Below are 24,470 nucleotides of genomic sequence, written 5' to 3'. Positions count from 1 at the left end.
ACTAAACTACTGACTCTATTACTGTCTATATGAAATATGAATAAAGAAATTATTTGTTGGTAAACACATTTAACCTTTATTAATACAATTTTGATAAATGTTAAATGTCTTAACCAACTTCTTAACCAACAAATAATTTTTAAGAACATTTACTCATACTTATAAAACAAAATTATATTGTTTAATAAATAGGTATGTATTTTTCATGATTGAATACAAGTGACATGAATAAGCCGAATCGGGTATAATTTATAATGGCGTGCATTCTAAAACAAATTTATCGTGAAAAACTGTTGGTTGAGACTAAAGTCACTACAAAGATACATAGTTGAAGTTTCAAAAATGCTTAAATTATGCCTACTTACAATAAATTAATTTTGAATTTGTATTTGATGAATAGAGATGTGTGTAAACTTTGCAGGTAAAATAAAATCAAGAAAACTATGCTAGTTAGGGACTAGCATAGTTTTCTTCCATAAGAGCAGCAATAAATCTCTACAATTAGGGTTTTTGTTTGGTAATTAATGCTTAAGTTATTGTTTCATCTGTGTACTATTTGTTCTAGAGTACAAAAAAAATCTGTGCACAAGTATAATTCACACCGCACAAATCCCTCATCGTTAACATTACCCACGACAATTAGCTTTTCGGTGAGATTTGTCCGTAAAGTCTAACTAAAACTAAGCCCGTTTACCAGGTGTTTTTATTATAGCCTACAATCGCTGATATTAAGATGACGCACATTCATAAAGAAAATTCTATTCACTCATGACGTAAGTAGGTGGTAGAGAAAGAGGGAGCCGTGTGGAGCATTCCAAATGTTTGCGGTGATTAGTATAAACGAGGTGGCAAAGCGCTCGGTACTTATCCAGTTCAACCAGAGGAACCAGATCAAACTGTTCCTGAGCTCAGTCTCTGAAATGTATCTAGTAGATGACTGATAGACTGGCAAACTAGCGACGATGCGCCGAACTTTTAATCCGAACCAGGGTTTAATTAATATAATTGAAGAACGAACTCAAAGTCATACATCAATATATTGTTTTGGGATAAACACAATAACGAAGCATCATTGAGCTCAGCGGTCGTTTTGTAATTGTAATCAATCAATGCTTTATACAATAGACAAATCGATATAACTATGTTAATTTTGCTAATTGATTTGTATCCTTGAGACATACCGACAATAGCGTCCATGATAAATAGACGATGTATAACCATTGAAATCTTCTAGTAGGTTTCTACTTAAAGGTAGATGCTGAGCTATATTCCAGTGATCTGGTGCACTGCTAACATGGTAAGCCACAGCGGAGCCGAAGTCCAGTTTCTCTATCACTATCATAATCATCATATACATTACCGGCCCACTACAGGGCACAGGTCTCCTCCAACAACGAGAAGGGATAAAAGCCGTCCATCAAGCTGGCCCAGTACGGATTGGTAGAATCCACAAACCTTTGTGAACATTGCGGAGAACTCTTAGGCATTCAGGTTTCCTCACTATGTTTTCCTTCACCGTTAAGCGAGTGATATTTTAATTGCTTAAAAAAAAAAGATGCGAGCTGGGATTCAAACTCGGCTCGAAAGTATAGTCGAAGTCCCTACCCACTTGGCCATCACCGCTTCAACGATCGATCAGTAATAAGTTAAGCAAAATAAAATGACGCCCAAATACAAGCTCCTTTCGTACCAACATAATCATCATATGGAGTCACCTCTCAGACCCACTTGTTGAACTCTTATGGACTACTTATTTTAAAAAAGTAATAAATTTTTCGTTAAAATCCATCCATCCGTTTGAACGACAACAGCGTTCCCTTTACTCTGCTCCAAAAGACGCGCAGCACAGACACAAATTTAATTTAATTGCTAATTCGGAATCCTTTGGCGGTATTCTTACTAAGCTTCAGTAATTCATGGGACACAAAATAAACGACAAATCAAAAAACGACTGATTTCAACGGATTAGTTTAAGTTACTGCTAATGTTTTGCAACTTTCGGCAAACAAAAATCTTGTTTAGCATTATTGGGAAACGATAACAAATTTTGTATGAGAGAGTACGTACAATAAATAGCTAGATTCCTCTCAAAAATGTATCTACAGTAAGAAATACCAAATTATCAAAGTCGCAATTTGTTAAAACAGACTTTTATAAGCTACTAAATTCATGCGTCTAATATAGGCAGTCTGTTAAATCTACCACCTGTTCGGAATGTTTCTTCTAAGAAAAGAAGAATTGGCAAGTAGCCTGTAACTCAATACATAGATCTCTCGAAATTTTGTGATGAATGAATGAGTGAATACATTATTATTGTACAACACATACAGTAGTAAAGAAAAAAAACCTATGTATATAATTTGGTAGCCTTGTATTTGAGTTTTTATTCTAAAGTTCGAATTTAGTTATAGTTGCTAATAGATACTGATTTAAATGGCTTGCAACTTGTTTGTAATTTAGATAATAGTTGCTGTTCTCAAAGAGTAGCGAAGAACTTGTTTTTTTTTTAAATATATTATAAAAATGACTGCAAAAACTTGAATCAAAAATTTATTAGCATAAGGAAAATGTAAGATTAGATTAAAAAAACATTCTTGAATATCGATAGATAAATTAACAAAAACAATTTTTTTTATCGTTTTCGTTTAGGTATGCACTTAATAAGTTAAAGTCAGCAAAAATACATTTAAGTTTTTCTAAAGTAAGTATCTAGTGAGTTTCGTAAGTGTGTGCACATAGTACGCTACTATGTATCTTTAAGGCGTTCGCATAACACATTGACGTGACGCCGACTCTACGCCAACTCTAGTCATGTCAAGTCAAGTCATTCAGGTCACATTTGCATGGTAGACGATGCAAAAGTGTAAAATTTCATTCATACAATAAGTTGTAAAAACTGTAAAAATAGTCGACTACGCGTCGTCCACTCGTTGACGACTAGTGGCCGTCTAGTCAACGTTGCTGGGTCCTTCGCCTACTGGTGGACGATTCGTTGACATTGAGTAAGTTGGAGTTGAACCGGCGCGGCACGGCATTGATACGGTATTAGAACGAGTCGATAGATGAGCGAAGGCCTTTATAGAGTACGTATATGCATGATTTTTCCTAATGCATGCATTTGTTTGTTTTCTCGTAACTGCGCCAAGGTACTTGTCAATAGACAGTAGGATTTAGTTGCCAATTACACAAGCGACATTTTGTAATAAATTACACACAGAGAGTGCAAATTTGCAATAACCTGTGCCTTTAATCTGCTGAGTAACTTTTTTAATGGATTCCGATTTTTATAAAACGTTGCCCAATTAATCAATTTCCTTTAATAAATACATGATGACTGTTGGTAAAGTTTTTTTACCAACAGTCATCATGTATTTATATAAGCATCAGTTAGTAATACTTGAGTTTATACTCATAAGAAAGTCTGTAAGAGTCTGTAAACATCTGTTGTCCTTTTCATATTGTCGATATAAACAAACAACGGTCTTTATGGTAATAATTTAAACCATTTATGAACCTTTCAACATATTTCTCTATAAACAACGAATATGAGGTTCTTGAGTGACGTAAAGATATCGTAGAATTCGTAAAGTTTTGCCGATAGCTGTGTCGCGGGTCAAAGGTTTCAGTGGCGATCAAACGTATGTAGCGGCAAATGTTGATAAAACTATCAAAATTTTACATTAATTACATGAAAAATACTGTTAAAAATCGCGCTATAAAGTATAAATAAACAATCGAAATACTAATTTACCTCAGTGGGTACATTGATAAGACTGTAGGTACCTACCTATTAGGAGCTTTCCACAGTCATTTCCGTTTTTCGGCGAACGTTTTCATACCTTCCAAAAGCTACTCGTACGTTTAGTTGTGCTATTCACGAATGGGCTGTGTCTATGTCGATGAGGGTGTACACGGTTTTACATATTAACGCTCACTCTGTTGGCGTCAACTGTGAACGTAAGTTGATCAATACTCGCTTATTTGTTGCATATTTTCACTATAGTTTTAGCGCGAGGTATTAGCGAGGTGAAAAACGTGTTGTTCGGAAAGTTTTAATAAACTATGGTCTAGGCGAGCAATTGTGTGTTATCTTAATACAGACTAAGTGTGTAACTGTTGAATGGGCGCAGTGATACCAGGCACCAGCACCTCACAAAAACCCTTTGATCTGTGAAAATCCGTCACCTCCCGGATCTCTGACCAACGGGTCAGTGTCGTTCCTAGGGTTTTGAAGATAGGCAAGCCCTAAAAAATATATTAAAGTGTGTCCGGCGTACGACTTTCAGACATATTAACAGAGTTCTCTGTTGCTAACATCGGGAGTTCGTGCGCGACCTTGATATTTTGGCACATTTACGCCGCCACTCTGAAGTTCGCTGCGTTCGGGATATTCCATACCGCTGCGTTCAGATATCGAGCAGTGTAATTCTATGGGCCGGTTGCTACCACACCTCCAGTCGTAGTGTTTGTATACTCATTGTGCATACACTATTGAGTCAAAGTTAAAACATCGTTTTTTTTTCATTGCTATAATTTATGAATTATTTTAGGAGATTTATTGTAACGCAAGCCAGGCTATTCGGCTTGTATGGTAGTACCGCCACTGCATCAGATTAATTTATCTATTTGATACTTCCTACTTAGTAAGCTGTCTTCAAGCCGCACTCCATGACGATCTGCATGGAATGTGTTATCAACACAGTCTCAGCACAATCTCCTTTTTATGTGAAAGCTCAGTCTCAAATAAATGGTTATATATTATGTTTTCAATTCTCTCGATTCAATCGATTGCTATAAGTAATGCGGAATCAAAGTAGGTCCCCGGGATTTGCGATTGACAATGTTAATTGCGAAAGTGTGTTGTTTGTTTGCTATTCGACTGGATCGAGCTCGATTAAATTTGGCACAGATATAGATTCCTGGAGACGGACATAGGATACTTTGCATTCTGGAAAAGCCTAGGTACTGTCTGCTAGCTTTCTGACATAGATATACTTAGCATAATTTTAAGCCTGGGAAATTTAAGTAATATACTGTTTCTACGGGATGGTTTAAAAAACGCGGACAAGTTATTAAATAATTAACTTACCTACTAATTCTCAAATTCGATGATATACCTAATCTAAGTATTATATAATATTTGCGCTATTAAAAGCTTGCTTGAAAGGTTAACACCCGATCCCACTTTTCCAACTAGTTTCTGACCCTTTCCCGATAAATAATTTACTAAGTACCTACCTACAACACGCGCGTTCCCTTATCGCCGCAGTCACGCAATTTGAGATATAATCGCATACATTTGTTAAAATAACATCGTGCAGCGATATTGTCAAGATTCGTGCTTAAAGTTTGACATGGACGATATCGTGAGCATTCGTAAACACTGACATAATAATATTCACTGCTTTATACTAACTATTTTGCCCGCGTGACTTAACTACAAAATCACTTTGTATCTCCTGCCGCCCGATTCCGTTAAATTTTAAACAAGTTGCCATCTGGTCGTCATACAAAACCTCAGATACTCAAAATATAATTTTTCAGTGTTAATTCATCGCAAATTTTGTAGAGAGATAACAACCGGACATGCAAATGTCAAAAAAGCTAGAGATAGAGATATTTTTTTAAAAAGAAGGTATGATTATGTTGTTTATTATAGAGGAGGGGGTTTCTACGTGCATTCTTACCAGTTGGCTCATGTTGATAAAGGCACAACGTATATAATTATTTAAGCACAAGGCGTATATTATACCGAGATAGTTCGACAAAAGTTATCACCATAACAAGTAATTCAAACAAAATAGCATCTTCTTATTACTAATCTTTCACATAATTTGGTAAACATTAGGCTTATCTATTTACGCATCAACATTGCTTATTCAACAGTAGTTACGGTTACATCTGGCATCGCAAGTCGAGGAAAAGCTTTTAAGGTAGGTTTGTCAACACATTTGTATTGAAAGTGTTCTGCATAAAAATCTCGAACGGAATGCACAAGCTCTCACTATAAAGCTGCTCACAATAGTTACATTAATTTCAACAAAAACGTATTTAGCCTCTGTCTACAAAACCTTCCAAAACGGCCTGCTGTTCCGGAAGAACGTGTAAGTTCTTTATTCTTTTTTTTTTGCGATAGATAAATGAACGCAGTTGAGTAAAGACACATAACGGCTTTTTCATCAATATCCTTTCTCTTAATGTCCTTATTTAATTTCTAAGCTTGCATCTTCTCTAAATTTGGAAAAACGACATTTTGAGAAAAATATATTCTAAGAAATCATATACAATTTTATACATGAACAACAACCAAATAAATAAAATGCGAAGCCTGGCACCCGCTCTTCTTTATAATTGTTAGACTTGTGAAGCACACATTCCCAATTGGGTAAATACACAGGAACAACTTGTACTTAAATTAATGTAATACGTATATGGTATGGAATCGGATAGGTTTTATTTCCTAAGCTACAGTAGATTCTCGCTGGAGTATTGATTAATCTCTTTATAACCTTTAATTCCATTGCCAAAATTATTACCAACAACGTCGGCAAGCAGGTATTATCTTGGCATTTTTTTTCTAAAGATATTTTTCACAGGATTTTTACCTGATAACTCAACTTCAGAAGTTCTAATGCGACAATTTGATTTTAAAATAAATAAGTTCTACCATAGACTGAAAACTTAACACAAAAAATTGTTATTTATTTGATTCGATCATTCTATCAATCAATCAATTTACAAGATTATAGAAAGGTAGTCTCTCCGTATAAGGGGACCTTACGTGCAGCTCGACAAAAAATTTAACCTGGCATATTCCCAATGCCTATAACTACTAACATGGCATTATAGCTGGACATTATGCCATTGACCTTCCAGTCTTAAACTAACAAAGTAGTTCCAATATATTAAATCTGATAAGATCCCAGAAATAAACTACGTAAATTTATTTTGAATCTGATAACTGGCATTGCCGATACTCCACGGTATTGAATAAAATAAAAAGTCCTTTGTTTGTTGGTTAACTTTTATATTAAATTTAATTTCGTCAGACTCGCAATGCAATGCGAAAATTTGTTTCGAAAACTTTTAAATCTCGATAATTGTTTTTGTAAATTGACTGAAAAGTAGTTAATGATTGTTTGATGCTTCTCCGTGCCTCAAGACTGATTTTATCCTCTTCCTAAAAGTAAAATTGACGGTCGTCTGGCGCAGTGGGCAGCGACCCTGCTTTCTAAGTCCTAGGCCGTGGGTTCGATTCCCACAACTGTAAAATGTTTGTGTGATGAACATGATTGTTTTCAGTGTCTGGGTGTTTATCTGTATATTGTAAGTAATTATGTGTATTATATTCATAAAAATATTCAACAGCTATCTTAGTACCCATAACACAAGCTACGCTTACTTTGGAGCTAGTTGGCGATGTGTGTATTGTCAGAGTATAAAAAAAAAAACATTCTGCTCTTACAGTTAGATAAAATAAACCATTTAATGCTAATCAGACTCGGGCATCGTGGGTTTTATACCTCGGAAAGAAAATCATAAATATTTAACATTTTTCAATCATCCCAACGAAAAAAGAATAAATAGTTTGATTTGGTACAGTTTACAAACTACATTATTTATCGATGTTTTCAGTATTTTTATTCTTCGGTGTTTCGTTTTACAGATATATCTACTTCGTAATAAGAATATTGCAACCCGGACAACTTCGACAGCCTCCTATTTATTTATATTGGAGTCATAATTTATTTATTTAACTAGGTACTTCTTTAAGATTTCTCGTCTTGCGATGTCTTGTGATCATTTCGGAAGGCATTTCGACATTTTTATTAATTATTAATATAGAAGGTAACTCTACGGCCAAACTTTTAAATTTTAACCCCTGCATCTCGGCTCTGTTTACAATGAAAATATATTTTTCTTTAAGGACCTAAAGTTGGACATCAATTATTCGTAGCGATTTCCAATTTCATGTATGATTGATTGAGTCCAAGGCTAATAATATCTATCCATTAACTTAGTGTAACTAATAGTTAGTTATAACATTACTAATAGTAAATATATATATAGCGTACTTAGCCAAGATTCAAAGATCTCTGCCTAAATAACGTATCAAAATCGTTGATCTCTACTTTGTGAAAATTGGAAGTAAAAAAGAAGAAACAAGAGTTAATAAGAAGATAAAACTATATAAAAGAATAACATAGAAAACGGTTGGTCAACTTTTTCTGCATAATTAATTCACGAACATGATAGAAAGGCGAATAGAGTGGTAGAGGACGACCATGAATGGATATTTAGTACAAATAAAACGAAAAGTTTTGGTACGGAGACTGAAGACAGGGCCGTGGACAAAAAAGGTTGGGGAGGGCTATACTGAAAAGAGCTTTGCTTGAAGAGAGGACATCAAGAATGTATAGAAGTTTTGGACCTTAAGATTTTACCTTTTTATAACGAAACCAACTGCTTACTATGGGCCTCATAAGAAGGCTCAGAGTCACTCAGCGGGCGATGGAGAGAGCTATGCTAGGAGTATCTCTACGTGATCAAATCAGAAATGAGGAGATCCATAGAACAACTAGAGTTACCGACATAGCTCAGCGAGTCGCGAAGCTGAAGTGGCAATGGGCAGGGCACATAGCTCGGAGAACCGATGGACGTTGGGGTCTTACGGTGCTGGAGTGGCGACCCCGCACCGGTAAATGCAGCGTAGGTCGGCCCCCAACGAGGTGGACGGATGACATCAGGCGAGTCGCTGGGAGCCGCTGGACGCAAGCGGCCCAGGACCGTGTATTGTGGAACTCCCTAGAAAAGACCTATGTCCATTGTCCAGAAGTGGACGTCGATTGGTTGACATGATGATGATGATGTTGATGATGAACGAAACCAGTAAAAAGTTTGGTATGTATACGTTTTAATAGTTCAGCAGAGCTTTAATAGAACGATCGTAAGTGCATGTTTGGAGAGATATAAACTTTTTATTGATATTTTGAATTTTTTCGTCATAAATTTATTAGCATTACAAATATTATAGCAATGTCAATGTGCTACTTGACTTAACAGTATATCAGGAAAGAATAATATTTTATTTAAAATCTTATTCTTATTAAAACCTATGAATATTTATATACTATTAGCCTATTTAAAAAAAAGGAGTATATTTTACGCAAAGTTATTTTTGTACAACATGTTTTATTACCTTTTTTAGGTCGTGTAGGGCTCTCGTCTATTAGTGGTTTTGTTATTTCGATAAAGTTGTGTATGTAGGTAATTGGAACTAGAAAGTTTTAGCATAAATCAAAAATCTTGTGTATTAACTTACCATAATTTTACGTAACTTTAAATATTTTGATTGTTATGAAAAATTATATTAAATTAAGGTATATAATTTTCCTAAAAATCAACATACAGTTATATATTCAATATTATATAATACATGCTTTATGTATACATGTATTATATATATTTTACTAATGGGTATGAACCAGGATGAGGTACAAAAGCTAAAACACAAAAGGTTTTGTTTCATGAGTGGATGAGTGGTTTCATGCAATTGCATGAATTTCCTTTGCTTCAAACCTACCTATTGACTTTTTCTTATTTTGATTATTTATTTATAAAAAAAGATTTTGTTGGTCAGTATTTATTCTTTTAATCCATTTTTATATATAAATAATGAAAAATTTAAAAAAAAATGTTTTTGTACTTAGGGGCCATCCATAAAGTACGTCACACGTTAATGGGGAGGGAGCAGATCACCGAAGTGTGACATTGTGTGACAAGGGGCATGGGGGGGTCAATACTTTTGTGACGTCACATGTTAAAATTTAATATACTAAAACGCAAAGTTTGGATGTGAATTAAAAATTTTGATTTTATTAGATTATTATTTAATAAAAGTAAGTAAAAAATGAAAATAGCTGTTTTCTCTCGATTATTTTTAAATACATACATAAATTTAAAAAATGTGTGACGTCACATCAGGAGGGGGGGGGTTATAAAAATGTGACAACCTGTGACAAGGACGGGGGGAGGGGTTCAAAAGTCCTAAAATTCGTGTGACGTACTTTATGGATGGCCCCTAATATCACAGATTCAACCAACAAAAAATCATAATTTCTCAGTAGAAAATAAGATTTTTTGTGAATCGCGGCAAAATTTGTATTTATTTGTTCTATTTTCGGCACCTATTTATTCTCTTTATTGCCAGCACCGCATGATACTAACCCGTAAGTGTATAAAGCCATGCCTTCTCATGTTTCGGTGAAGATCTTTAAGACTTGTATATGCTTAAGCCCTCAGCAGTGGACTTTTTAGATGTCAATGCAGGCGTAGGATGTTCATAACGGAACGAATGAACCCGAAATATAATACCACGAGTCGACGCTAAACTGTGAGTATTATTATCATAGAACTGCAGTCAAATCACGACTCAGAATTATTTATTGGCCACTAACTTGCGGGCGTGATGCGATCTGATTGCGGTGCTCTTTGAATTCAAATAAATGATAGTGCTAAAGTGCTACAAAGAACATAGACGACAATAAAACGAGGTTCTCGTTTTTCATTAAGAGTAGTAGTGAATAATAATTAATCCAAAAACTGTATTATTTATGTTTTATGTCACATTATTTTATATTGCTTTAGGACCATGGAGGAAGTGAAAACGACTTTAGAAGACGAATTCAAATAGCTAAAGGTGCAATTACCAAATTAACAATTTGGCAGAACAGAAAGTTATCCGATACCACCAAAAAGAGACTAGTTCAAATATAAGTCTCTTTTATCTTCCTCTATGGTTCTGAGGCATGGACAGTTCGAGCGGCTGAAAGGAAAAAACCGGACCGCTAAGAGAACTTATATATCGATTAATACCAGCAGCTACGTATTAATACCAGGCTCTCCACATTGTGCTGCAAGAATATTCTTAGCTGCTTTGGTCACATGGCTCGACGCCTGCCCAGTAATCTGGATAAGCTAATACTGGTAGGCTAAATGGAGGGTAAAAGACTACGTGGCCGATCGAGGTGATCGCTGGTCTGACAAGGTAAAGGCGCTTATAGGCCTCCCGGCAGGATGGAAGGCTGTGATAAAATTGCTACGAAGGAACTTAAATCCGGACACGACCTTCAGTAATGAAGTAAACGACCTAAAACCAAACCACCATCACCCAAGCCAAAGGTGTAATTAAAAACGGTAAGTGCCATTCTTTGCTAGAGGACCTACTCCCAGCGGGGATTATCGTTCAGTGCAACGTATAAAATTACTGAAGGATAAGATCCGGTTGTTCCAAAGGCCACCAAAAAAATAAACTTATTTCGAAACTACTGAGTAGATATTAAGTAAAGTTTTTTTTTTGGGACACGTATTTTGAAGAATATTTTTTATTTCTTTATGAGATGTTTAAATGCGTTTTGATAACTATCTCATGGCATAATCGAAGATGTAACTTATGATGCTAAGGCAGCATACCGATTGCCGTTATGAGGCCGTATTTCAATACACACATATTCCACAAATTTAAAATATCAATAAAAACTTTATATCCCTCCGAATATGCCATTTGCATTAAATGTTAACATTCAGAGATTTTACGACCGTTGAATGGTATGGATGAAAATTGAAAAGGTAACTTGCATCATCGAACAATTTACTCAAACTTAAGTATTTTTGGGTCGGTCTAGCTGTGGTTTCACCTATTTCACGGTATTTGTTTGACAGTTTTGTCTGGTGGGAGGCTTCGGCCGTGACTAGTTACCACTGTACCAGCAAAGACTTGCCGCAAAGCGATTTAGAGTTCCGGCATAATGTCTCATAGAAAGATTAGGAGTATGGCTTTAATATAACTTCCATCACCTACCATCAGGTGTGATCGTAGTCAGGGGCTAAATTGTATAGGAATAAAATAACCTAGTAAAGAATAAAGAAATCTAGGGATACTACAAGGGTTCGGCGTACTGCTACAGTTTCCAACCTTCCTCAATAAATCAACCTTAGATATATTATTACGTTAATCTGTGTACGTAACGTAAAGATTTTTTCTATATTAGGTACTAGTAGTTCCACTTTAGGTACCTACAGTTAGTGAAAATAGCGATGCGTCTTGTTTCAGCATATTTCAACAAACGACAGATGTGCTTGCTGGCCACGGGAAATATCGCCTCATAGGCGCGGATTTCTGTATTTTTATGTGGTGTACAATAAAAGTGAATTTATTCATAGAATGCCCTCCAAAATTACCATTTTTTTACACAATTAGACCTGTTACAGTTGTAAGATAAAAATATAAGTAGGTATGGATAAGAACACAAAAAATCATACATTTACACAACTATTCATTCTTTAATAATGGGCCCAGGGATCCTATCTCATAGAATAGAGATATTTAGAAAGTAGTCCCACAACGTTGCTCCAATGCGGATTGGCGGGCTTTAACGAATGTTATCCTATGTTAAATATAATCTAACACACACACAGAAACATACACACACACGCACACATACACAACACACACATACACATAGCGCACTCTAGAGGTCTCTTTTCTCCAGGCTTTTGCCTAACTACTAAAATTATCTTGGCAAAAAAATGCCAATGCCTGTCAAATCTTTTGCCCCAATAAGCAAATCGTAACCAGGACTCTTAATCTATCGTCGTATTTACATTTAAATTTACTTATGACTTACAAGGCAGGTAAAAACGTACCTATGCCTAAATAATAAATTATTAGGTAGGCATAGGTACCTATTTATATAATTGGTACTAATTGAATTACTGGTACGATTAATCAGTTTAACATTGCTCTACCACCCAGATAGTGTTTGCATTTTAAGTAGAATTTAAATTATTTCCCGTATAAGCGCTAATCGCCTACCCACATGATTATACCGGTCTATAAATAAACCACATAGAACCTGAGTTTATTTAGCCTGTTTTATTAGTTGAACCGAAATAGTTATTTACTTAGATAAGAGTAAGTAAGTAATTACTTTCCGTATATTTATTGTTATTTAGCGTAACTAACATAAAATTCTTTCAATAAACAAAGTCATCAAAAGTTGTTGTTTTATTTAAACTTCACGCGTGTATAAACTTCCATAACAAATTTTTAAATTGTTTTTTTTAATCTACTATGTATCATAACCCGCTATATCCCAATAATCGAATGCCTCTATGAAGCATCTTTTAGGGATAAGAGTTTCCTTGACAACATCTTCCTCGTTTATAATAATACTAACGTACCCAGCCCGCTTCGCCGGGCTAGATTTTGCTTTATTTTATTTAAACAATAAACTTACATCATTAAATTTTTAATTTAAGTCTCATAATATATTAAATCATTTATTTCTCGCCGTATTCATTCTCTTGTATTCTCTTCTCGAGCGGGTGAAGATCATTATCTACTCCCATGAACACTCAACAATAGAATATCATCATAGTAAATAAAAGCTGTATTTGACAGTTTGACAGTTCAAAAATAGGAGTGCTCCTATTCGGAGATTCCCTGAAAGTTTCATTGAAATCAGTCCAGCCGTTTCGGAGCCTATACGGAACATACCCACACACTTTCTCTTTTATATATATGTCAGTTCTTTTCATTAATAGCCTATTAAAATCCATTGCTGTCCTTATTTTTCGCCTGGTTCTTCGTTTGGTATACCGCGGAAGAATAATCGTTAAAGGCAAAAAAAAAGTAACGATTACACCGTTACTTGTATGTTTTGTATACCGGGACAAAATTTTCTCGACGTGCGCTTAGTTGTCCGTCTAAAATCTAAAGCTACGGCCGCATTTCTTTACTGCTCGAATACATCGTTGTTATATTTACAAACAAAACTACCAAGCATGATGACAGATTCCCGGTTTAAGAGCTCCGTTACGAAAATGCTAAAAACTAACTTTTATGATGATACTGCCGGTCCCAACGTATTACAGATGTAATTAATAATACTATCTACTTGATACTTTGATTGGTAAGAGTATATATAGTAACTGTACAACTTTATACTATATTTTATTAAAGTTGCCTGATAAATTGGATAGTTATCATACGAGGATTTGTAGGTTTCAATTTTATTTATGTTTTGTTTATCGGACCTTCGAATCATCGGGAAAAATAGCAAAAAAAATTAAGTTACTTATACGGATCAGTTATATCAAATACATCGAACAGAATAACTATTTATACATTTATTTCCAAGGTGCGGAACTCACTGTGTGTGAACCCACCGCGCACTTACCGGTTCTTAATTAAAACTAATAAGAATGGTTTTTATATACAAAACCAGTTATGCCCAACAAGTTTTAAACCTATCCGAGGTTCTTAGTCATGAGCTCATCACTCAGTTCTAGTTTTCCACATCACTATCTATATAATTATACTATTACTCAAATCTGCAAGTTTTTTAAAATACTTATAAAGCATGGTTCTCTAGATTGTTATGACACTTACTTATTGTAAGAATTACAAGCATAACAACCTACTAGGAAATCATGCCGAAGAGGAGCCGCTTTTGAAGCATAATATGTTTGATGAGTTGCGTTGCTAAACTAGCAATAGGCAGAGCACACAGCTTGGAGAACCGAAAACCGCACGGTTTATTAATGGTCATACATCCGAATTGTGGGAAGTCCTTTATTGCGACATTCTGGCTTGTTTTTGCCTACCATGTAATCAGCAGACATACATGTGTTACAATGCCTATTATTTTAAAAATATTGACATAACTCAACAGATACCTAGCGGGACGATCAAGCAAATCCGAAAGTCTTGCGACTAAGAGTACATAGACTCGTAAACCCGGCCGGTTTTATATTCAAATATCAAGTCACTTACAAGTCACTACTTATCCCAAACTACCTGAACATGTAATTAAAGGTAATGATTAAATATAGCCCGTTAGAACTTAATACTATATAAAGATTTAAGTGCCTAGATAACTGTTTGTTTTAGTTGGTTAGTATAAAATGCTGTTAACAAGTAAACAAACAAATAAATTTTAACTAAGTAATTAACTACACCAATAAACTACCTGTGTGTGAAGTGAATTAAAACTTTAGAACCATTATTACCATGTATAATTCATAAATGAGCTTTTACATGTTTACGTTTTAGAAACAAAATACCATTATTTCAATTAATTTTATTTAACAGACAGGCTGTTTTTTTCGTTTCCTGGATAGATTAGAGCCCTCCGCATTTTAAAATTTTCTTTTCTTAGTAAATAAATTACAGTTGATTTTGCCGAAATGTCCGAGGTTTTTTTCCATCACTTGGAAAGCACGTATAGTTATTTAAGTAAATAAATGATTCGACCGGCTACTTTTTAAGATAGGTCCCGCAGTAAAATTAGCTATTCTTAAACTGATAACTATGAAGATCACCCATCACAAAAAATATATTTCCATCCTATGAATTTGCACGCTATGAATTCTAGTCATGACACCGCACATGTCAGAGTAAGAAACAAAAATTGTTTGCCGAACCCTATGAGCCTAAACTTGTCTGTAATTCATTTCGCCTACGAACAAGTGATCCGAGACATACGGACGGACAGGCAGACAGCTGAGTGACATTAATAGGGCTCCATTTTGCCATTCGGCATGGAACCCTAAATATTAACAAAAATGTAAAAAATTATTTGTATACTTCTTATTTTGAGTTAGAATAAAATACAGCAGGACGGCAGGTATCGACTGATCTATTTTAAACAGGTAAAAATACAGCAAAACCAGTGTGGGATTTGGAAACATTGGATTTAAAAGCAATTACTTAGTGTAATAGCTAAATATAGCAAAATTAGCGTAATCTATTCACAGTTCACTAAAAATGACCCATCTTTGTGGACTGGTCCCTTGGATTCTGAATTTCAACTTCTCTGGGAGTAAGTAAGTCGGTCCTGATATTCATGATAGTCAGTCATGATATGTAAAATTGTATTTGTGGGATGTAATGTTATATCTACGATGTGGTTCTCTTCAGAACACTCCCCGTAATTAACTCGATAAAAGTATGTGTTTTATCGAGGGTGCTAACATATATGATTTGGCGCTCTAGGGACTTCAAGGTACATGTGAATTTGGAATTGTCCACAGGTTGAACTGCCGGCTTTTGTCCAGACTAAGAAGGATCTTAATAATCTTTACCTAAGCCCGCTTAATGTTATTGAAAGAGATTGGTAGATTTATGATGTAGATATATCTTCTATGAAAGTGATCAAAGCTGAGAAATAAAAGATGATAAAATAATGGCTGGAGCCGAATGCCAAGTAAATAAAATGTTAACTGCATTAAAGAGTTTTCTCTTGTCAATGCCACTCATATATCGATTATTTTTAGTGTCTCCCCGTTAACTGAAAAATCTCCCCATGGTCACATGGTAATTTTTCTCCCCTGATATCTATTGACTGAAGCAGATCACAGTAAATTAGAAGACAAACTTATCATGGTACTTATGTTTAGTTTATCTTTAAATATTCATTTTAAGAATGTGTTATTGGTTTCTTTCCTATGGGAAATTCAATATTTCTAGCCAATAAAACGGGTACACACTTAATTTAATCGTACTGAGTAGTGTGTGTCGTAATCGTAGTGTATTTTAAAATCCATTTTCTATATCAACCTCTAACGTAAGTACGTAACCAATTTGTGAATGGAGCTATTTTTTCAGTTTCGAACTATTTTCTTATATACTGAGTTTTCACTGCTGAACTACTGAGGGCATCTGAATCTTTAATTTAATCGTAGGCACATACATGTTTACTAATTGCACTAAATACGTTACCTAATAGGGAGAACTGACGTGATCTCTGATACTGATGACAAACGTACAGATAATTGGTTTAACGATATTGTTTCTAGATTAATAAGTACCTACACGCTCCGACCTAAAACAAAACAGATATTGTTTATGTTATATGACAATGGTGTCTTAGATTGAATAACCCAATCGTGAAAGAGGTTTTGCAATTTATAAAATCTTTTGGTTTTCGGATTCTACCAGGCAGCGTACCGGAACTCTGTAAGCTTAGTAGTAAATACAATTTATATTTAAAAAAAAGTTCATTACCGAAGCAGATCACAGTAAATTAGAAAACAAACATATCATGGAACTTATTATTAGTTTTACATAAAATATTAATTTTAAGAATGTTTTGTTGATTTTATTCCTATAAGAAAAACGATGTACGCATCCCCTCATAATATCCTCTAAATGGTAGTTATATTATTTTAAAGTAACTCAATCCACGTAAAAAAAACAATTATATTGATAGGTTAAATAACACTAGGTACCTTTAGGTAAATTATACTTACTAACTTGATTTGTTTACACACAAAAGTAAGAATTATCATATCATATATTTAACTAACCCTTCGTTTTCTGTTCGGTTTTTCCGACGTTACCGCTTGATTTTTCTTCCTCATCTTTACTGTTACAATTATCTACAGAACATTCAACACATACCAAACACACAAAACGTCTTTTCACAAGTCTTTAAAAAAACAATCCAAGCTAAGCACCGATAATATAAAAAACACTAATTAAAAAAAGTTTCAGTGCAAAAAAGTTTATCTTTTCCGATAAGAAATTTTAGCACTTCACTAGCACTACGTAGAACAGCAGCATGAATCCAGAAACTGAATCGCTGATGCATATTATATGATATCTCCCGTAACTCCGTTATCCGTACAGGCCGCGTTTTCGCTGAAAAAAGTTTAGCGTTCGCGGCGTAGAGCGGGAACCGTTGGGCCGTGAGGCGTCTCGCTACAGACCCACACTATATCGGAGTGGGCATCCTTTGGCGGTAACATGCTACTCCCGCCTCCGGACTCCACGCGCGAGAAGCCGCGCCGCGTCCCGGCCGCCGCACACCTCCCGCCTACTCCGAATCATTCAAATAGATCACTTTATTTACCCTTCTCATCCTAATTGCTCCTCACTAATACATTCGCTTGTTGAAAGATTAAAATAGCTGAGATTTGTTGCAATGCATTATGATAACATGCTTGACTCATACATAGTTACTTCCTATTCAATCCACGAGGAAACGGGGAAGGTATTTGCGTGAGGTATGTGTTTGTTCGTGTTTTCATTTTCATTTTTTTCTTTGGGCCAGTTTTTTCTAAGGGTTTTTTTTATTAGTAGCTATAACGAGGGGACCATCATCAGTGGTCTCTGCAGGTTTAGGTTTTGTTAAAAGAAAATATAGTTTTACACTTCCACATTTTTAAATAAAACGCTCAGAACTACCAGGTGTTATTGCAGTCAAGGCATAACTTGTAACATTACATTACAGAAATTTTTTTTTTTTTTTTTTTTTATTATTGGATCATATTACACAGTACACACTAGTAATAATTTTATTATTTTAAATTACTATACTATTAATTAAATAACACCGTTTGAAGATAATATTATTAAGATCTAAAATTGTATCAATGTCTTGTTTATGTATGAAGGTATCACTTTTACTTTCGTAAACAATTTATTACAACTTAGAACCTTTAAAGTGCGAACGTGAAATCATTGCCTCCATAATAAAGTTACCTAGAGGTTGAACTGCTTATGTTAATTGCTAAAAGCTAATCGACATAAGGCGTTGGTCATACAGAAATACGAATATTATACATATTAAATTCTTGGAAGGTAGGTAATACTTTGACAGATTAGAGCTGAGTTAAAGTTCTTGATACATCTCTGCTACGAGAAAGTTCTGTGTCTATGCCACTTTGGTCATAATTAGAAATCAGATACACTGATAATCGCTGCAACATCATCATATTTGCGCTTGTGAAAAGCGCCTATAAAGGATAAGGTTAAGGAAGGTTTTAGGGCAGTATACTTTTGCAGCATGGACATCAACAAACTCAAGTGACAAGAAAGATTGAATAATTAGGAAACTATTAGGTAAATAAGTGATGTCAATCTAAATAAAAGAAGCCCACTGACTCACTGATTGATTTTCAAAAATTTATTCCACGATAAATTTGGGTAGGTTCATTTAAAGTGAGGTGCGTGAGTGTGTCAAGTAAAAAATTTCGTGTCCCAAAAATTGGTCCTTACGTCTAGTGACCCAAGAGCTGGCGCTTATTTAGCCCAACGGCTAAGTCTAGCAATTCAAAGGAGCAATAGCGCCAGCATTTTGGGGACCATGCCCATAAGTGAACAGTTAGACGGCTTATTTTTATTGTAAACTAGCGTACCCAGCCCGCTTCGCCAGGCTAGATTTTGCTTTATTTAATTTAAACAATAAACTTAAATCATTAAATTTTTAATTTAAGTCTCATGATATATTAAATCATTTATTTCTCTCCGTATTCATTCTCTTCTATATCTTTCTCGAGCGGGTAAAGATCATTATCTAAACCCATGTACACCCAACAATAGAATATCATCATAGTAAATAAAAGCTGTAATTGACACTTTGACAGTTCAAAAACAGGAGTGCTCCGATCGTCACCAAACTTTACAGGATTACTCGCCAGGTAAATCCGGAGATTCCCTGAAAGTTTCATTGAAATCGGTCCAGCCGTTTCGGAGCCTATACGGAACATACCCACACACTTTCTCTTTTATATATATTGTAAATATATTTTAGTTTGTAATTAATAATAACCGTAGATTTCATTTAATATTTTAATTAACAGAAAAATATATTTTACCTCGGTTCATTAATAAATTAATTTAAATTATAATTTTGAACATTATTCAGGTTCTATTGTCAAAGACTATTCTTGAATCAAAGATTTCGCCAAAGCTTTCGGTCCTGTCAATTTGCTGTTTCTTCAAACAATTTATAATACAAAAAAATATTCAAAAAGTGTATATATGCGTGTATGTCTCAAATACATGGATGGTGATATAAAAGAGTATATAATAAGCGTACCTATATGTGTTTTTATTGATTTGATGAATGTTTTATGCATAATTAAAAAAGAAATGAGCATTCTGCACTCCACATTTTCTATATAAACTATACTTAAGTGTGGGAATTTCAAACTCCTCCTTCCACACAATTTTTGTTAAAAGGGGTACAAAGTTTTTGCTTCACGTATTAATGATAGATTTTAGAAGTACGATTTTGAGAGGTATTGCTAAAAACAAACTAATTAATTGAGTTTTATGTTAGGCATTTTATGTTAAAACGCAAGTTTTTCAAGGCTAATCGATAGTGTAAGTGTATGTTTTCTGAACGATCCGAGCCGAAGACAACCGATCTGAAACCACCGTCTGTAACAAGTAACAAAACAAAAATAACAAGTAACGCTGTCTTGAGACAGCGTTCTCAAGACAGCGTTACTTGTTATTTTGTTATCATAAATATAACAAAACAGCGATTTCTTTTAAAATAACGTAAATTTAAAAACACTCCGCAGTCGCGAGCAACCGCTAGTTTAATTTAAAAGTAGGAACGCTTTCGCATCTGGACTATAACAATTTAAAGACATAACAAAGTATCTATAAATTATACCTAGTTAGAATCTGTATGGTCGCTGCCCGAGCCGTGTGAAAATCGCCCTGTTGCTATAAACACCGGCTTGCATAGATGTTGCATACAAATTGTTCGTGTTTTTAGTATACTTTGAAGAGTCACTTTGCTCACGCATAATCGTGTTCGCGTAATGTTCATTGCTAATAAAATATACTATTATGCGCTGTCGACGTGTGTAAAAGAGGCTTTCTCTTTTATACTGCGACTGCTAAGTATTTAAAACACCAATGTACAACTGAATCATGCAAACTCTTTCTTATCATTTTCCAAAATAATACCGACCGACTAGGGCACTCGGCTTCTCTCAGAATGTTGTAGGCCACGCTGGCCAAATGTGATATTTAATTGTTGCAATTAAAAAAAAACTCACATAGCAATAATTTTATATATTTTATAAAGTATATTACAGTTTATAATTGTTTTTATACTATATCTGGGCATGTATTTCTTGCATGGTATATATGTATTACAATTTCCGAAACGATTGTATTTTAAAAGTAGTTATTTCTTAAGAAGGTACATACTCAGCATTCACCCGTTAAATTTTTCTCATATTCGAGGCACTAACGACATTCTATATTGCATACGGTGCATTGTGTCCAAAAACTGTAAAAACGCACCGCGCTCTGCTCACTTCACAGAATGTTGCTAGCTCACAAACTTTTCCCATTTTCCCCATTTTATGGTAAACGTTTAGAAAATAAGAGGTAAAGTAATTACTGTCAATTGCTAAATGGAATGAAATGACCAACCACTAAATTTGGTTTTTGATACTTCAATATTAATCGTTTTGAATTATTATTTTTTCATTGATTTCTATTAAGATGAGAATCAATCTTCCGTACTATACTGAAGTGTATAAATTGGTTGCTTACTGGTGGTCCTCGTCATTTCAAAAATGCTGACAACAATTTAAGGAAGGTGCTAAATATATAATTATAAAAATCATTTTAAAAATCTACACCTTATTATCTGGAGTATTTTAAAGAAATACATTGTTAAAAAAATGAATGAGGAATCTCAGTGATATGAAATAAATTTGGCTGTTGTAGGTAATTAAAAACACCATTACATCAAAGAAATTATATAGGTACCTACTAATTCAAAATTAGAATAAATGTTAAAATTATTGTCTTTCACTCGCGAGAATCACCACAAAGTCTGCATCTCTTAATAAAAAAAGCTTTTATACGCCGCCTTTTTTAAATAAATGATCATAATTTTATATATTTATATACAAATTATGACCATTTATTTAAATTTTGACGTACTTAAATGTTTCTTTATATTTTATTTTTACCTACCTTCGTTCAAGTCTCTCTTAAGTAGTTATAATATTTTGCCTAAAATAAAATTACTGTCGATTTAGAGAGTTTCCGATTTAATCAATAAAACATTCCTTTACGTCCGGCGGACGCATCTACCGGAAACTGATACTTACCGCCAGCTCTAACATTGTCCCAATCGATTTCAAATAGCTTACTGTAAACAAATCATAATTAGTAAGTAATTATTTATTATTCTCTACTTACCATTCATGTTTGGCGTGATACATAAATAATGGCTTATCTCGAATGAAATGTTTTTGTGGAACTTGTAAGTTCCTGTACTAAATTGAGATATATATGTAGAAAATAAAACATCCTGTGCTAATGTTCTGAACAAATTTCACTATCTGCTGCCCTCATATCTATATAAATAGAAAGTATTTTTCATTTATACCGGCTAGCCCGCCCTGACCTCAGAGACAAACGGAATCTAAAATAAAAAAAGAGACCAAACCCTGCTCATTCAAAGTCAAAGTCAAATATTTCTTTATTCAAATAGGCACATAGATGGCACTTTTGATGTGTTATTATATACAAAATGTGTACATAGCAGTGAGTAGTGATGGCGATAACTACAATCGTAAACTTAAAACTAAAGCTACGAGGGTTCCAATCGCGCCCTGGTCTAAGAAGAAGCCCACGGCAAACTTAGCCGGGTGTTCTTTTTGTTATCACCATCTCACATTGTCATTAGAAAATATTTAAGAAGCAACCTGGTTAGAGCAATTGTTTATGTGGGTGTAACCAAGCTTTTTTATCGTTTACGTATAATCCTTTATACTATAATATCCTTTATACTATAATAGGACTTTTCTATATTCTGAAAGGAGACTCGCACTTTGTAGTGGGCCGGTAATGGGTTGATGCTCATCTAATCAGTGAGCTTACAATAAATAGTAACATATTTAATCATTGGATCTAATTATATCCTCAGAAGACTTCGTCATAAAGTGACACACTACATAACTTATATCCGACCTATCATGACATTTTCGAGTATCGCCTTCGCACATCCCTCGTCCTCTCTCTTCCATAAACTACAAAACCGCTCCATACGCATCACAACCAACTATTTTTGGTTAAAAAAAGAACTATGATTAAAAAAAACTATCGAAAATCCCTAGACGGCTGTCTAACGCGTGCGACATCTCTGCTTCATACAGTAGAGTTCATGCAGTCCCATTTGACTTACCCAACCTCCTCCTAGCGCTCCTCTCATCAGAGGCGGCCCAAACACGTCTTGTGTTCTCTGATGATCACTGCTGAATACGCCACGTCTCATGACATGAATTAGGACACCTACAATATAATTTAATCACTGAGTATGAGCCTAAAGCTTAGTCTTATAACAAATCATTCCTTTCTATTTGTCATATAAAGCTGCAAATATCCATGGTGAATAGCTGTAAATATACCTTGAACATAACTTGTAAAATTAAATATTGTTACATCGTTTAATCCAGTATAAAACCCTTCAGCGCGGCGTTGTGGCATTTTTAAAAACAGCTGAACATCATTTTTAGTATGTGTAAGGTATTTAAACAATACACTATAAGAATTATAAAATTCGTCATTCAGCCTTTTGGGTAATAGATTAGTCAAGACAAATCTTTTTCAAGTTTAGATTTTGTGAACCTACCTAACTGTAGTAAAATAGATCCGCCTATTATCTTGTACGTTTAATATTTATAAACAGCTTGCATTAACATTTAAATTCCCATTAAATTAAAGACAGCTAAGAATGACATACACAATGATCTCTCAGTACCTATTTTAATGGAAATAGCCGTCATTTCTGTACATTATATCAGGATGATTAAATGAAACGGCTTCTATGATTTATTGTTCAATGCTTCTTGCAACATGAAAAATAGGGCCGCTAATTATGCTGCATTATCTGTACCTAATATTTATGAACTAAATAATTGTGATAACTATAACATATTATTTTATAAGTGACTAATGTTTTATTTTATTACATAACAATTTATTTATAAGGGAGGCATATTATGTTAGATATAAATTAGGTATCTACTTCTAATAGGGTTTCCCATAAACAAATAATGACAATAAAGTACCTAACGTTTATGTTAACGATTGTCTTTGCAATATTTCAAAATTAGAACAAATCACAAATTCCTTAAATATAATTCAAACATTTCTCAAGTAGTTACTTCACATTTGTTAGAAATCAGCCTGAGGCTGCTCTGTGTATAGTGTAGGTACGTACCTTTTATTTTCGCCATAAATTTATTTAATGGCAACCAACGTCGTGGGTATGAATGCCAGCACCCATTACCAGACTGTCAATGGTTACGTACGATTTGTTATTTAGTACTTATCGTCATAAAGAGGAGTTATGGTGGGTATTTATGTCACAGAGCATGAGCTCTAGGACAAACTGTATCTGTGCCTGATCGCTTGATTTGGTATTATTGACTTTGATTAGACAAATCCATGAAATTCGCATTGCAACTTGCATAACATATTCAACTAGGCGGAAGTTGGTATTGATTGTAGTTTATACAATAAGTGGTAACGACAGCTGACATTTATTAACATTAGATAATTGTGTTCGACTAAATATACCTACCTATTCTAGATTTATATATACTGGCCAGTAGCTAAAATTTATAATTCTCTAGGAACT

General features: G+C 34.3%; 1 protein-coding gene across 4 annotated transcripts in view; it reads right to left on the bottom strand.

The window, feature by feature from the left end:
- Positions 1 to 17,865, bottom strand: part of LOC120637278 (muscle, skeletal receptor tyrosine-protein kinase-like) — a 50,030-nt gene extending 32,165 nt beyond the window's left edge. For all 4 annotated transcript variants that reach the window (XM_039909036.1, XM_039909035.1, XM_039909037.1 and 1 more), the window contains exon 1: positions 17,371 to 17,865. In XM_039909036.1, coding sequence (XP_039764970.1) covers positions 17,371 to 17,424 — 54 coding nt within the window. In that variant the 5' untranslated portion in view covers positions 17,425 to 17,865. The remainder of the gene's footprint in view (positions 1 to 17,370) is intronic.
- Positions 17,866 to 24,470: the final 6,605 nt, after the last annotated feature.

Source organism: Pararge aegeria, chromosome 3 (genome assembly GCF_905163445.1).
Source record: "Pararge aegeria chromosome 3, ilParAegt1.1, whole genome shotgun sequence".
Lineage (NCBI taxonomy): Eukaryota > Metazoa > Arthropoda > Insecta > Lepidoptera > Nymphalidae > Pararge > Pararge aegeria.
The sequence above is the reverse complement of the archived record's forward strand: the minus strand, read 5'-3'. Positions and strand labels throughout refer to the sequence as shown.